The sequence below is a fragment of the Vulpes vulpes genome, chromosome 1, assembly GCF_048418805.1.
Source record: "Vulpes vulpes isolate BD-2025 chromosome 1, VulVul3, whole genome shotgun sequence".
In the NCBI taxonomy this organism is placed as follows: domain Eukaryota; kingdom Metazoa; phylum Chordata; class Mammalia; order Carnivora; family Canidae; genus Vulpes; species Vulpes vulpes.
The window spans coordinates 19527895-19542662 of record NC_132780.1 but is presented as its reverse complement, the minus strand read 5'-3'; the positions used below and the strand labels follow the sequence as shown (position 1 = coordinate 19542662).

Here is a 14768-nt window from a genome sequence, read left to right as displayed (position 1 = left end):
CCTGGGATGGTTGCAGATTTGTGTCTATGTATTTGTGGTTCTCCTCGAGCTGCAGAAACAAGCAACAGGACCTCCTGTGGGACAGAGCTTCTTTGCAGGAGGTAATGATTCCTTTGCTGTTTATAGAGGTCTTCTATGGACCAGTTGTGTCAGGGAGCTTAGAACTGAGGATAAGATGGAGCTGAGGGTGGGGGTGTAGGTAGGGTCTGATCCTGGAGGCCCAGAGTGAGGAGCTGCGGTATTACCTGTAGGCAGATATGGATATGAGCAGGTGGGGGGGAGGGGTCACTGTCAGACCTGGGTGCTAGAAGCTTCCCCCTGGGGCCAGGGTGAGCAAGAGGTGAGCTAGTCAAGGAGGGGGCTGGAGTGCTAGTTCAGGACAAACAAAAGGATACCTGAGCTGGGTCAGGAGCCTGGACCAGGGGACAGTGAGGAAGGACAGACAGTGTCTAGTGAGCAACTGACAGAGCAGATGCAAAGAACCACTGCCTGGGTCCTCAACCCTGAGAGCCTGTTATGGAGATGGGGAACCTGAGAAGTTAATTTTGGGAGGAGATGTTGCACTCAAGTGTAGAGTATTTCTATAGAAACACTGTACAGTATTCACTGTATTTCTGAAGTGCTCTTGGGACTCCAAGGAGGGATAAATCTTATTCATTTTAATCCTAACTCCGTTCTCCTGGTGTGAGAGTAAATTGGGAGATCCAAAGGCCAAACTGGTCTTGGCCCCAGGCCCCCTCTCCAACCAGACCCAAGAATCCAGATCTTCCCCCTCTCCTGGAGCCCTCCCCAACAATAAAGCAAACACAGCTTTTCTTTGATCTTTATATTGATGTAAAAAAAAAAATTATGGATGTGGGAGTGAGGGAATGGACAAGTCCCAGCAGGGATTGATGGGAACCAAAAGCTCCAGGGAATTTAAAAAAAAATAAAATATATATTTATACATTTATATATATGATGTTATGCATGTGAGTCCCGAGAAGCAGGAAGCAGCTACAGGAAGCAACTAGCATGCAGAAACACACGTGTGTGTGTGTATGTGTGTGTGTGTGTACCACACTCAAGCAATGCAGTTCGAGCAATGTAGTTCGTTCCTCTATGGCAACAGCAATCCCCACCCACCCACCCCCAAGAAAAAGACATTGAGAAAGAAACTTCTCCTTTTAGATAAGGGCCACCCAGTAGGTTTTGCCCTCATGACCAGGAAAAGGAAAAGATAAACAAACCCAGGCTGACGTTGCCTTTAAGGCCGGCAGTGGCCATCCTCTTCTCCCAGCAAAGGCAGTATATGCTTTTTAACACTGAGGCAGGAGAGCCACATCCCTGCCCCCCATAAATACTTCAGACAGTTGTCCTTAAGCCCATACAGTTCTTTGCCAGCCACTTTTTCAATAACCCAGAGAGCAGCTGGGATGGAAAGCATCCACCCTTTTCTTCCTTTATGATGGTCTCTGGGCAATGGATTTTTAGTAAGCTTAGCCAAAATCCTGGAGCCAGTCTCTGGTGAGGCTGGGTGCCAAGACAGGGCCCAGGGACCCAGGGTCTGTGCTTTAAGCCTCATGCCCACTGGAAATCATTGGCCTCCAGATTTTTTTTTTTTAATCTTAAGGGGACATGTAATGTACACCCCCCTCCACCAGGAGAAATGGAGCCCATCCCTAGCTACCCATCCCCTCCCCCCAACACACACATACACACCAGCTAAGGCACAAGCAGGGCGGGCTTACATGCTTTGGCAATGAGACCCCTCGGGAGGCCCAGAGTATGAACAGCTGCAGAGAGGGGTGTGGGTTGTGGAGCTCAGCACCTTCGGAGGCAGGGGGTGTGGGTAGGCAGTGGAGTAGGGGCAGAGAAGAAAGAAGTCTCAGAGCTCCCAAGTAAATCATAAGAGAGAAATTGGGACAGAGGTGGCCAGGAGACAGGCAGGTGAGAAAACAAACGAGGACCAGAAAAAGAAGCAAGGAACAGAATAGGTAAAGATGGAGCAAGAGGAAACAGGAGAGTGGAGTAAAGAAACAGAAGGGGTCAAGACGAATCAGGAAGGAAATGAGAGAGGTAGGAGAGAGGTAGCCAGGAAGAAGAAATAAGAACTCAGGAAAGAAACCTCTGCCAACAAAAGGGAATCGAGAGCCTCCTTTGTGGGAGCCTCAAACCCTAACAAAAACCAGGCGGGCCGAGTACACCAGGTCAGCCACGTAAGCCAGCAGGTTGATGGCTGTCAAGATGGCCACAGCCAGGCGGCGGTCCCAGGTACACACGTAGTAGGTGTGCCTGTCGGCGCAGCTAACATCCCTCGACCGACGGGGCTGGCCACCATACTTCTCGTTGAACTGGTAGAGCGGCCAGAGAACCAGAGCCGTGGCATACAGCAGGACGGAGAGCAGGGCCAGGCCCGACAGAAAACTGGGGAAGGAGATGGGCAGCATGTTGGTGCAGTCCCCCAGGTTCAGTAGGATGGCCACAGCCGCCAGGATGAAACAGATGGAGTAGACGGCCACACACCACTCCAGGGCCGGCTGGTGCTGGTATAGGGAGGGGCTGCTGATGAAGGCGAAGATGATGCAGGCCACAAAGGTCTCCAGCACCTTGAGCAGGCCCGGCACGGTGGCCATGTAGCCAGTGATCTCTCCGGGACGGGCCCGGGTCCAGGCCACTTCGGTGGCATAAGCCACACAAGCGATGCAGGAGAAGGCAGTGGCGGCGATGGCATGGTCCCGGGAGCGGCCGTGAGACAGGAACTGAACGTAGGTGGTGGGGTAGATGATGGAGGCCGACAGGCAGAAGAGGGCAGCGTAGCAGGCGTAGGTGATGGGGAAGTTTCTCCAGGACAGGGGGAAGCGGGACTGGAGGCCACCTAACTCGACTATTAGGATGATGAGGGTCACAGCGAAGCAGAAGCACCATGTGAACATGGACCAGTTGCCCATGGCCCCGGTCCAAGCACCCACACTGGCCACCAGGGAGAAGGCCACACAGGTGGACAGCAGCTGCAGCAGACGGAGGAGGCCCAGGGGCTGGGTCAGCGCCCGAGGGGACCCCACGATGGTTGGGGAGCCCAGGCCTGAGGATGATGACGTGGTGGTTGTGATGGTCGTGCGGGTCACCGTCACAGGCATGGCTGGGAAGAAGGGAAAGGAAGTGTCCTTAGAGGGCTCCATACGTGGGAATCCAGGCTCTCAGCCCTTCCTGCCTCCTGGACAAAGTAACCCAGACTCTGGCTGGGAGGTACCCAGGGGTCAACTTTTCAGTCTTCAAAGTGGGACAGTTGTGGGCCTATGGGGATGAGGTGGTCACCCAGGTCCCAGCCCCCTCCTTCCTCTGGACTCAGGTTTTCCACCTCCCATGTCAGAACCCCAGAGTCTAGGCCACTTCTCTCCTTTCCTCTCTCTGCAACCCAATGACTATAAAGCCATCCATCTTTCTTCCCCGCCAGACACTCAAAGCTGCCCTCACTCCCCCACGGACTCAGCCACCCAGCAAATCAAGACTCCCCTCTAAAACCTCCCCAACCCTGCTGCATCAGAATAAGAGCTCTGCTTCAGAGAGCTCCACCTCCCTTTGGACACCCAGGCCTCTGCACCTATCTTCCTTCTTTCACAGGCATTTCCAATCTCCAGACATTCAAGAGTCCAACCTCCACATGCGAACGTTCTCAGGGACCCACATGTAATCAGAGCTTCCAACCTCCCAGCCTGTTTCTGGAACTGGGTCTGAGGTCTCAGGAGCCCATCTTCTCATGCCCACCCCCAACCTCAGAGATCAAGAGCCCACGCCCTCAAATCTGAATCCCACTTGGGATTTGGGGCTGGTGCATTTCACCCAGGGACACTGAACTTCCACCTGCCTGTGCCCCTCCCCACCATGGAGTCCAATCTCCAAATTCCCCGACTTTCAAGAAACTCAGTGCTCCAGATTCTTGACTGTCCAGTGCCCCAGTCCCTTCCACTGAAATCTCCAGGCCTCTCACGTCCAGTTAACATAGTTTCAGACCTCAGGACTCTGGGCCCTCAGCCTTGGGCACACCAGACACCTGTAGTCTGGGAAATCAGCTTTTTTCTTCTGTATCCTCTAGAACCTACACCTTCTGCCTCCTTGTCCTAAAGACCCTTAGGGATAGAGGGCCCAGCCTCTTCCGGACCAGGTGTCCAGATCCTCCCTAGGACATCTAATCTCAGCTGCCACTCCTAAAAAGCTCATAAGACCTGTTAGCCACAGGGGGGAAAAAAAACTTCCTCCTTCCAGGGTCAGACACACAGGAAGGCAGTAAAAGAGGCTCTAACCTTGCCTCGCTGTCCCTGCAGAGACCCTGAGGACACAGGAGCCCAGTTCCTGGACACACCTCTTTCTCAGGTACAAAGGTGTCTGGGTCTCTTTCCTTGGAAACCAAACTCCCAGGTCCTTCTCTCCGGATCTAGGAGTCCAGGTCCCCAGGTGCTCCTCCCAGACCCAAAAGTCTAGGTGGGAAGCTCCCTCCTCCCGCAGACCCAGGAGTCCCGACGCCAGCCTCTCCTCCCTCAGGCACGGGAGTCCAGGCTCACTCACCAGCGGTCTCTGCGGAGAACCCCGACGGAGAAAGATCCGGCTCCGGAGGTGGTGTAAGCCTGACGCCGGGAAAAGGCTAGTCGGAACACAGGAGGGCGGGACGGAGTCAGCGCCGGGTCCAAGCCCGGCCCCGCCCCCCCGGGACCCAGGCGACCAACCGCCCGCCGCGGGGGCTCGCCCAGGACGCCCGGCCTGGCCCTGCAGCCCTGGGCGCCGCGCCAGCCAGGGCGGGGACTTGGCGGCGAGTCGGGAGAGGTCCGGGAGGTGACCTCAGGGAAGCCCCGCCCCTTCTTCCTCCCCAGTCCCCAAGCTGCGGGGGCGGGAACGGAGGGCAGCTGGTGAAAGTGCACGCCCCGCGCAGGCCGGCGTGGGTGTGGGTGATCTTAACCCTGCCCCGGCCCGAGAAAGCCGCGGGCGGGAGGGCCCTGGGCGGTGGCTGCGGGGCCGGCGGCCAGGCCCGGCGCGGCGTCTCCTGCCTTATAAGGCTTCGAGTCGGCCCAGCCATCTGGAATGTGGTCCGGAAGGCGGTGCTGGGACCTCCGGGATGGCCCGCCCCCCTCGTGGATTTAGGAGACGGGGGGGGGGGGGGGGGGGGTCCACCTAGGAGGACCTGAATTTCTGGGTCCTTCAAAAATGTGGCTTCTGGGTCCCTAGAGCGGGGCCTGGGAGCCTGTACCCCAAGAGAGTCTCTGAGAGCGAGCGGCTCCCGCGGTTTGCCTAGAGGAACACCCCCACCCCCACCCCAAGCCGGAAACTGCGGTGCTGGAATCCAGCGCAAAGGCTAGTAGCCACACCTCCCACCACCCCTCGGAAGTCAGGTCTCTCGGCGGGGGCTGGCCACCTGGGAGGGGCAGGCGGGAGTCGGCCGCCTCCCGCCCCCACTCCCAACGCCCTTCGAAAACCCGTTAGGAGGAAGTCAGGACCAGCCTACACTCGCACACTTTAGAAAGCGGGTACTGCCGGCCCCGAGCACGGAAGGGGTAAGAACGCGAGTCACAATTCCAGAAGTGCCCCAAGGAAGGAGGTGGGCTGCGCTGCGCTGCGCTGCGCCCGCCCGGAGGGGAGGGGTCCGGCTCCACCCGCCCGGCTTCCAGCCGCCGCCTGAGGTCAGAACTCAGGAATGCACCGCCGAAGACTGCCAAGGAGAGGAAACACCCCTTCGGCTTCCCTGCGCAGCTAAGGGCTCCCCCCCGGCCACGCCCCATCGTCTCTCGCCACCTCCAGGCCGAACACCACACCCCATCACTCAGACTGAGAATCGCGTCCCTAAACCCCAACCTCCGGTATCGGCAACCCTAGGGCGCTGGCCTCAGCCTTGGCTTCTCTCGGCCTTAGGATATCAGCTTCCCTGAGCCGTCCTCGCTTTAGGGAACACGATGCTGGGTCTCAGCCAGGCCCAGAGTTCGAATTTTGTTCCCAGAATGGAGGGGAGGGGACCGGGGAAGGGTACTCTCTTTCCCAAACCCAAACCCAAACTCCTCCCCTCCTGGATACCTTGTCATACTGGGTATCAGCCCCCTTCAACCAGGACACAGAGGAGTCCCCATCCCTCTTGGCTCTCAGACCTAGGAGCCCAGGCCGCAGCCCCCTCTTCCCTCAGACCTGGGAGTCCAGACCCCAGCCCCTCCTCCCTCGGACCCAGGAGTCAGGGCCCCCAGCCCTTCCTCCCTCAGACCCAGGAGTCCAGGCCCCCAGCCTCATCCCTCAGACCCAGGAGTCCAGCACCCACCCACCCCCGCCTCCTCCCTCAGACCCAGGAGTCTGGGCCCCCGTTCCTTTCTCTTTCAGATGGATGACCTGTATGAGTGCACGTCCCAAGCACTCTCCTCTCCAGAACCCGAGTTCTGATCCATGCCCAGTCTTTCTAGAGATTCAGACATTCGGGACCCCACCCCTCTCCTCCCCCTGCGCCCAGGAATCCTGACTGCAGCTTCCGCGCCGGGGGGTCCCCGTAGGCAGCCTCACCTCTTCGGCTGTGGCGGCTGCTGCAGAGCAGAGGCGGCAGCTGCAGACTGGGTTTGCTTACTGGGTGGGGTTGGCGGGCTGGGGTGGGGGCGGGGGCGGGGGCGGGGCCGGGGACCCGGCCCGAGCGCGGGGTTTCGGGCTGAGACTCCCTGGACCAGGGGTATCCCAGCCCCACCCCCGAGGCGGGGCCGATGAAAGACCACGCCCCTCCCGGGGAGAAACGGACCTAGGCTCTTCTGCCCAGCCGGCGGTGGGGGTGGAAGGCTGAGGTCACCGTTGCCGTGGTGACAAAACAGGAAGACACAACAGCTGGCGGTGTGGGGGCTCCTGGGGGCTGCCCTCCCCGACTCGGCCCTAGCGCAGTCTCCAGGCGAGGCCCAGGATGGCCGTTGCCACGGCAACCCGTCTGTTTAGCATCTGTTTAGGACAGAGCCCCCAGCCCAGGTCTCCACCCCAGTCTCACCTCACTCAATTCTTCCTCTCCCTTCCGGCCCCCTCCCCTCCCCGTCCGCTCCAGCCCGACTCTTCCAGGATGGATGCAAGCTTGGACCTCTGGGTGGCAGCAGGGTGGGAGACCAGGCCTCTCAGTTAAATGGGGTCTGTGGGCTAAGGTCTCTCTGTCTCTTGGGTCTCGGAAAGGGGGAATAGTTGAGGCTGCCGATCCCTAGGCTCTAAGAGGTTTGTGGGCTGAGGTCCCCGACTCTTGGGCCCCCAAATCCTCATTTACACTGGGATTCGCGGTGTTAGGGATCGGTGGGCGAGACTCCCAGGTCCCAGATGTCACCGTCGGTGGGGGCAGGGGCAGGGCTGTCGTTAGCCAGACGCCTGGATCTAGGGCAGTGGGAGTCGGAGGCACGGACTCCCAGGTTCCAAATAACGCCTAGGCTGGGGGCCCAGGCTCTTGGCGCAAAGAGCGATCAAAGCGCAGACTCCTGGGTTTTCATCCGCTCAGATGTGATTGCACGCCGAGCCGCCTCGGTCTGGAACGGAGAGATATTTTTGGCCTGCATTCCTGGCTCCCCGATAGAGGGAGGGGCTCAGAAGCTCCCTGAGGACAGGGCTGGGGGGCAGGGGGGCGTCAGATTCCAGGTTTCTGCAAGAAGAGAGGGGCCCAAGGAGCGGGTCTGCCCGAGGCCCAGAACAGGGAGGGTCTGCGGGGTCCCTTCTCAGGGCGGCTCTGGGGCCCTAAACTGATCGACGGCGTCAGGAAGCAAGCAGAAGCAGAAGGTCGGGAAGCCTGCCCGGGGTAGGGGCGGGGACCGGGACGCCTGGGTCCCTCCCCGCTGGCCCTGCTCACTCACCGCGCTCTGCAGTCGTTCCTGGCGAGGCCTTGCTCTCGGCTGCCTCTGGGCGGGGCCTGGTGGCGGCTGCGGATGCTCCGCGACGCTGAGCTAACCGGACGCTGCTGCCGCTGGGTGCCTCCCAGGAAGACAACTAAGGAGGCTTTGAGACTCAGCCCTACGGTGGAAGACGCGCGCGTCGCGACGGAGTAGGGTGGTCTGTTGGGGTCCGTGAGCCGGGTCTACCAGGCTGCGTGCCCTACGGAGGTGGGAGGGGCTGGGGGGCCTGGAAGCCCGGAGCTAGGCAGTATGGGGGGGTGGGGGAGGGATGAGGAGCGTGCATGCCCACTTTTGTGCCCTTGCAAAAGGGATAGGCACAGACCCTCTCAGCCACTCTGTGCTCTGCTTAGGGGAAGGGGTCTCCATGAGCCTGGCATCCCACCCTACCTGCTGAGTCAGGACATGGAGCCAGTTGGAGGTTCTCCAGCGCGGTCCCCAGGTTCTACTCACACACTTCCTTGGCCCCCAGTGCAGAGGCTTGTCTCTCCTGCTTCCTGCCACAGTCATCAAAGAGGTGACTACCCTCTCTGCCTGACCGCATCGTGGCACTCCTGAGATACCCCAAATAGTCCAGGGGTGGCCTTCACTCACACAATTTGCTCTCTGATGGAAGTGTTTTCCTTGAGGAGCCAAAATCCCCAAACAGCAGAGTTCAGGATAACAAAAAGGGGAAACAAAGGTAAAGAATGAGTCATCGGGTGTGATCTTGAGAAGTGATACCTTGGGATTCCTGGGTCTGTGTGATCTGGCACCTAGCATGTGCGCCCGGTTCAGTGTTTACCCTACGCAGCACCCAAAACCAAGGATGTTGTCTTCAACCTGGCACCATAATGCAATCTCAAACAGGCTGTACCTCTGTTCTGTGAAGCTCGCTGCTTTGGGCTGATGGAGTACGTGGGCCTGCCCACCGACTTCCTAATAAACGGAGTTTCTTGATCAGAAGCAATATTGTGTGGGTCAACATGATGGTGAATAGGGCCATTCAGTGGGTACACAGATGCTGCTGTTGGCAGGAGTGGGTAAGGCAAGAAAGCAAATAACAACCCAGATTTAATTATTCCAGGGAGGAAAAAGTCATTGCTCAATTCATGATAGAGGGAGCCCAGCATAATTCTCAGGTGACCAGATATTTGGCTGATCTCCCTAGGAAACCTACCACACTGGGGGCTCACCAAGACAGGCCTTTATCAGTGACACAGCTGGCTAAACTTTGGTGAGGCAAATCCATGTATATAGACTTTGCTCATGAGCCCGTTGAGCCAGCACTGGGGAGGCTGATGGAGAGCCACAGTGAGGTCATCTGATCCACCAGATGGATTAACAGCATTCTCTATAATAGAGGTTTTTGGGGAGGAGTTCACCTGGATACAGATTATGGGCTGTTTTTCACTCCCACTGTGTCTGACACTGAATGTGTGGGGCTTTTTTTCACACCAACAACCAATCTGTAACCCTCTAGACACCAACTACTGAGTGTCCAATGATTTTTTAAAAGTTATATTTTTAAGTAATCTCTACATACAACACAGCGTTTGAACTCACAACCCCAAGATCAAGAGTCGTATATTCTACTGACTGAGCCAGCCAAGCACACCAAAAATCTTCAAAACAGATTTAATTCTGTTTGAATCTGGGTACACTCTTGACCTGAAGTTATGCAGACCCCACAGTCCCACAAGACACTCCCCCCCATTCAGATTCCAGATCAAATCCCAGGTGTTCCATACTCGTGATCAACTGATCATAAATCAGGGTCTCCCATAACCCCCTTTTAAGGTTCCATAATTTGCTAGAGAGTGGCTTACAGAACTCAAGAAAGCACTTTTATGGAAATTCCCATAGTGGATGGTTGATTAAATCATTGGCTGTTGGTGATGAAGCTCAATCTCCTACCAGGAGGTCAGGGACTAAGGCTGAAAAGTCCGACCTTCCAACCACGGGATTGATTTCTCTGGCAACCACCCCCCATCCTGAGCCACCTAGGGGCTCACCAAGACTCATCTTATTACCATAAACTCAGGTATGGTTGAAAGGGGCTTATGTTGAATAAAAAAGATTCTCCTCTAACCGTTGCCACTCAGGAATCACAAGGGTCTTAGGGAACTCTGTTTTATCAATATCACACAGATCTTTCCATACTCCGGGTCCATTTGAAATTTGCATTAATTCATCAAGTATTTATGAATGCCTTCTACGTGAGCATCAAGCAGGCTAAGGAATACCTCCTCTTGGAGATTTTATCTCATTTGTTGTGGCGAATGAGATGTAGTAACTTCATCTGGATGGCATATTCCCACTGTCCTCAGACTACCCGATTCTCAGTAATTTCCTTGAGGTGACGAGTTCCCCAATTTTCATGGTGTTTATCTATCATGCCCTGGCATGTGTCTGTCTCAATAAGACCTACCGCGTATCGGTCTGCTCCTTCCTGCTTTTCAGGTCTTATCAGCATTACATCATAAACGTGGTTAACCAGAATGGAACCTATGGGGTATTAGAAGATCAAGGTTCTTGAAGAACAATCAGAGAATTAATGTAACCCCAGGGGAAGGTGTGACAGTACTACTATACACCTGTATTAGATTCCTAGGGCTGCAGTAACAACCATCAGTCTTGGTGACTCAGAACACAGAAATTTATTCTTTCACAGTCCTGGAGGCCAGAAGTCTGAAATCAAATTATCAGCATGGCCTTACTCACTCTTCTTAGAATGGGTTCCTTGCTCCTTCCAGCTTTTTGTAACTGTGGGTTCCTTGTCTTGTGGCCTCATCACTCCAGGGTCTCCCCTCTGTTGTTATGTCACCTACTCTTCTCCTCTTCTGTCTCTGATCTTCCCGCCCCTCTTATTAGGATATTAGGACATTTACCATTGGCTTTAGGGCCCACCTGGATAACCCAGGATGATGTCCTCTCCCCAAGATCCCTAAGTTTATCATATCTTCATAACTTGATAGGAACCCACAACAGCCCATCCTGTCTTTCCTATGGGTATGACTGCATGGTCCATCATTTATTTTCTTTCTTCCTTTCTTTCTTTTTCTCTTTCTTTCTTTCTTTCTTTCTTTCTTTCTTTCTTTCTTTCTCTTTTTAAGATTTTATTTATTTGAAAGAAAGAGAACACACATGTGCATACACAGGCAGGGGGAGGGGCAGAGGAAGAGGGAGAAGGTGACTCTGCTGGGCAGGGAGCCCGATGCAGGGCTCCATCCCAGGACCCTGAGATCATGACCTCAGCCAAAGGGAGATGCTTCACTGACTGAGCCACCCAGGGGTTCCTCCATGGTCCATCATTTCAATAACACTCTTGCCATGTTATGCATCTGACGCTCCTTTGCCTTTCTGCCCCCCCCCTTTTTTTTAAAGATTTATCTATTTGTTTATTTTAGAGAGAGAGAAGGGGGAGATGCAGGTGAGGAGAGAGAGAGAGAGAATCTCAAGCAGACTCCCCACTGAGCTCAGAGCCCCACCCAGAGCTGGATCTCACAATCCTGAGATCATGACCTGTGCTGAAATCAAGGGTTGGGACACTTAACCCCCACCCAGGCGCCCCTGCCCTTCTGGTAAGGGGCCCTCTGGCCCCAGTCTGGGAGAAGAAAAAAGGCAGGTTGTTGTTTTTGTATTTTTTCCCCCTGAGCTTGTCTCTAAGCAACTGGGCATTCCCAAAGAAAATCACCTTACAGATGGAGTGGTTCCACCGTGAATACATGATGGCTGAACTCCACTGCTCTCAACATTGCCCACAGTCCTGCTGCTATCATCTGGTCAACACATTGTCATTTCCATGGTGACAAGTGCCCTATTTTTATCCTCTTCCACCTCAGACACACTTTCTGCCTCTAGCCCAACCCATTCTCAGCCTATGATCTGCCTCCTTTACTTGAGAGATGATAGAAGCCATCCTCTGGGAAGCCCCTCAATCTCCTAAAACCACAGACCTGACTCTATTTCCAGGACGGCCTTCCTCTAGCAATTACTTCATGTCAATCCTTCTTAGCTGTGTGATTTTTAAATACATCCTTTTACTCATAGCCTTGCTATTCCTATTACTATTCTTCCTCTTTCTGGATAGTCTGTATCTCTTACTCAAAGAATTTTTCACTGACCTTTCAAGAAATAATAGTTATTTTAAATTGTCCTAAAAATACATGTAACATACTGTTAAATGTTACTGTTTAACCATCTTTTTTTTAAAGATTTTTATTTGAGAGAGAGCACACAAATGCACGTGTGACAAAGCATGAAAGTGGGGGGAAGCAGAGGGAGTGGGAGAAGCAGACTCTTAGCCGAGCAGGAAGCCTGATGCAGGGCTCAATCCCAGGACCCCAGGATCACAACCTGAGCTGAAAGCAGACGCTTAACTGACTGAGCCACCCAGGAGCCCCTTTTTAGACCATCTTTAAAGTGTACAGTTCAATGGAATTAATACGGCCACACTGTGACCGTGTGAAGACACAGGGAAGACATGATGGTCTATGAGCCAAGCAAGAGGGACCTCAGAAAAAAACAACACTGAAGACACTTTTATCTGGGGTTTCTTTTCTTTCTTTTTTTTTTTTTTTTAAAGATTTTATTTATTTATTCATGACGGACAGAGAGAGGCAGGGACATAGGCAGAAGGACAAGCAGCCTCCATGCAAAGAGCCCGATGTGGGACTCAGTCCTGGGAGTCTGGGATCATGCCCTGAGCCAAAGGCAGATTCTCAACCACTGAGCCACCTAGACGTCCCTGATCTGGGGTTTCTAACTTGCACAACTATGAGAAAATAAATTCTGTTTATTTCTGTAAATTCCGTAAATTTCTATATCACCCAGTCCATAGTGCTTTCTTAGGCAGCCCGAGCAAACTAATACAGTTTCCTACCATATTGAACAATTTTGTGTTGTGTTTTGTTTTGTTTTGTTTTCAGTTTTTAACTTTCTGATCTCTCAAGTAACTGATGCTATTGGTAACTTCTTCCAACCCGAAACACTGTCCTCTAGGATCACATGACACATCATTCTCCTGGTTTTCCTTCTGCTACATTGGGTCCCTTCTCTGACTCTCTTACAAGCTCATGGTCCTTTGAATAGTAGAGTTCCTCAAAATTCTTCCTTGAGCCCCTGCTCTTCTCATGACCAACTCTTGCCGGGGGATCTTGTACACACCTGGCTTTGGGTGGCACCAATGGGTAAATGATCCACGTAGTAGTGAAGATGCTAGATCAGCAAAGGCAAAATATCAGTAACTGGAAACCAGGGCTGACCAATAAAATAATAATAATAATAATAATATGAGCCATGTGTGCAATTTAAAATTTTCTAGTAGCCACATTAAAATGATGTAGAGGGCAGCCTGGGTGGCTTAGCGGTTTGGTGCCGCCTGCGGCCCAGGGCCTGATCCTGGAGACCTGGGATCGAGTCCCACGTCCAGCTCCCCACATGGAGCCTGCTTCTCCCTCTGCTTGTGTCTCTGCCTCTCTCTCTCCGTGTCTCTCATGAATAAATAAATAAAATCTTAAAAAATAATAATAAAATAAAATGATGTAGAAGGAAAGGGTTAATTAAAAAAGATTTTATATATTTATTCATGAAAGACACAGAGGGAGGCAGAGACATAGGCAGAAGGACATAAGCAGGCTCCATATGGTGAACTGGATGCGGGACTTGATCCCAGCACCCCAGGATCACCACCTGAGCCCAAGACAGATGCTCAACCACTGAGCTACCCAGGCATCCTGGAAAGGGTTAATTTTAACAACATATTTAATTTAATTTAATTTAATATTTATTTATTTATTATTTAATAAAAAATTTTAAGGTGTGACACTAGCCACACATGTCCAGTGTTCCATAGCCCCATGTGGCTAATGGCTACCATATTAGACAAGGCAGGCCAAGACAAGGTAATGATACAGTTCTCTCCCTTGTAGCAGTCCAAGAGTTAGCAATCCAAGGTTGATATGATACTTCCATGGTGTCAAGGAACCATTCTCCCTTGTTGCTTTGTCATCTTCAATAGGACTTCTGCCTGGGATCCAGCATGTGATCCAGATCATACTACTATGTTGGCATCGCCTCCAGGAGGAAGAGGGGAAGAGAGAGAGGTTGGCATGATTCCTTCTTTTTGATGGTGTAATCCTGAAATTATACACATCCCATTGTCCAGAGCTTAGCTGCCTGATCACGCAAAGCTGTAAAGGAGACTGGAGGATCTAGTCTTCGGTTGGGGAAAACTGAAGAGAGATATGTTGAGATATCTCTATGTCGAGATAAACCTTCTATTACAGAGGAAAGAAACTGGGAGAAACTCCTGGTCACCTCTGCTATGACTCACAGGGATAGACCATAACCCAGATCTCTCCTCCAAGCTCCAGATGTATGTATCCAGGCACTTGCTGTGCCTCCACTTGGATGACACAAAAGTCCAAATGAACTGATGACCTTTGCTCCAGGACCTTGTCATTCCCAATGCAGTACACACCATACCAGTGAGTATCACCAGCCCTTATCCAGTTGCACAAGCCAGAATGCTAAGTCATCACTGATAGTCTCAAGGCCTGCATCCAGGACACCATCAAGTCCTGTCACCTATCAGGTTTGCTTCCTGTATTCCCTCTCCAACTCATCAGCATCTACATATCTCTGTACTAGTCACCTATTGCTGGGTAATGTATTTCCCCAGAACTCAGTGGGGATTGGATTTTTTTAATAGTTTTTTTTTTTTTTTTTTTTTTTTAAAGAGAGAGAGGTGGGGAAGGGCAGAGGGGGAGAGAGAGAGAGAGAGAATCTTAAGCAGACTGCATGCCCAGTGTGGAGCCTGATGTGGGGCTCAAGTGACCCTGAGATCATGACCTCAGCCCAAGTCAAGAGTCAGGTGCTTAACTGACTGAGCTCCAGGTGTTCCAAAACTCAGTGTTTTTTGTTTTTGTTTTTTTAGAT

At 52.9% G+C, this 14768-nt stretch overlaps 1 protein-coding gene across 2 annotated transcripts; it reads right to left on the bottom strand.

The window, feature by feature from the left end:
* Positions 1 to 811: 811 nt before the first annotated feature.
* Positions 812 to 8077, bottom strand: MYADM (myeloid associated differentiation marker). 2 transcript variants are annotated; one of them, XM_072758468.1, is made up of 4 exons: positions 7812 to 7879; positions 6511 to 7490; positions 4546 to 4621; positions 812 to 3121 (listed from the first exon to the last, which is right to left on the bottom strand). In XM_072758468.1, the coding sequence occupies exon 4, from the start codon at positions 3117 to 3119 to the stop codon at positions 2151 to 2153; it is 969 nt and encodes a 322-aa protein (XP_072614569.1). In that variant the 5' UTR covers positions 3120 to 3121; positions 4546 to 4621; positions 6511 to 7490; positions 7812 to 7879; the 3' UTR covers positions 812 to 2150. The 2 variants fall into 2 exon arrangements, with proteins under 2 accessions (XP_072614569.1, XP_025841010.1); XM_025985225.2 differs by lacking the exon at positions 6511 to 7490 and having other exon boundaries at positions 7812 to 8077.
* Between the last annotated feature and the right edge of the window lie 6691 nt (positions 8078 to 14768).

Bases quoted from the DNA above. Each gene is read 5' to 3' on its own strand.
- MYADM (XM_025985225.2), bottom strand. From the start codon at position 3,119: ATGCCTGTGACGGTGACCCGCACGACCATCACAACCACCACGTCATCA.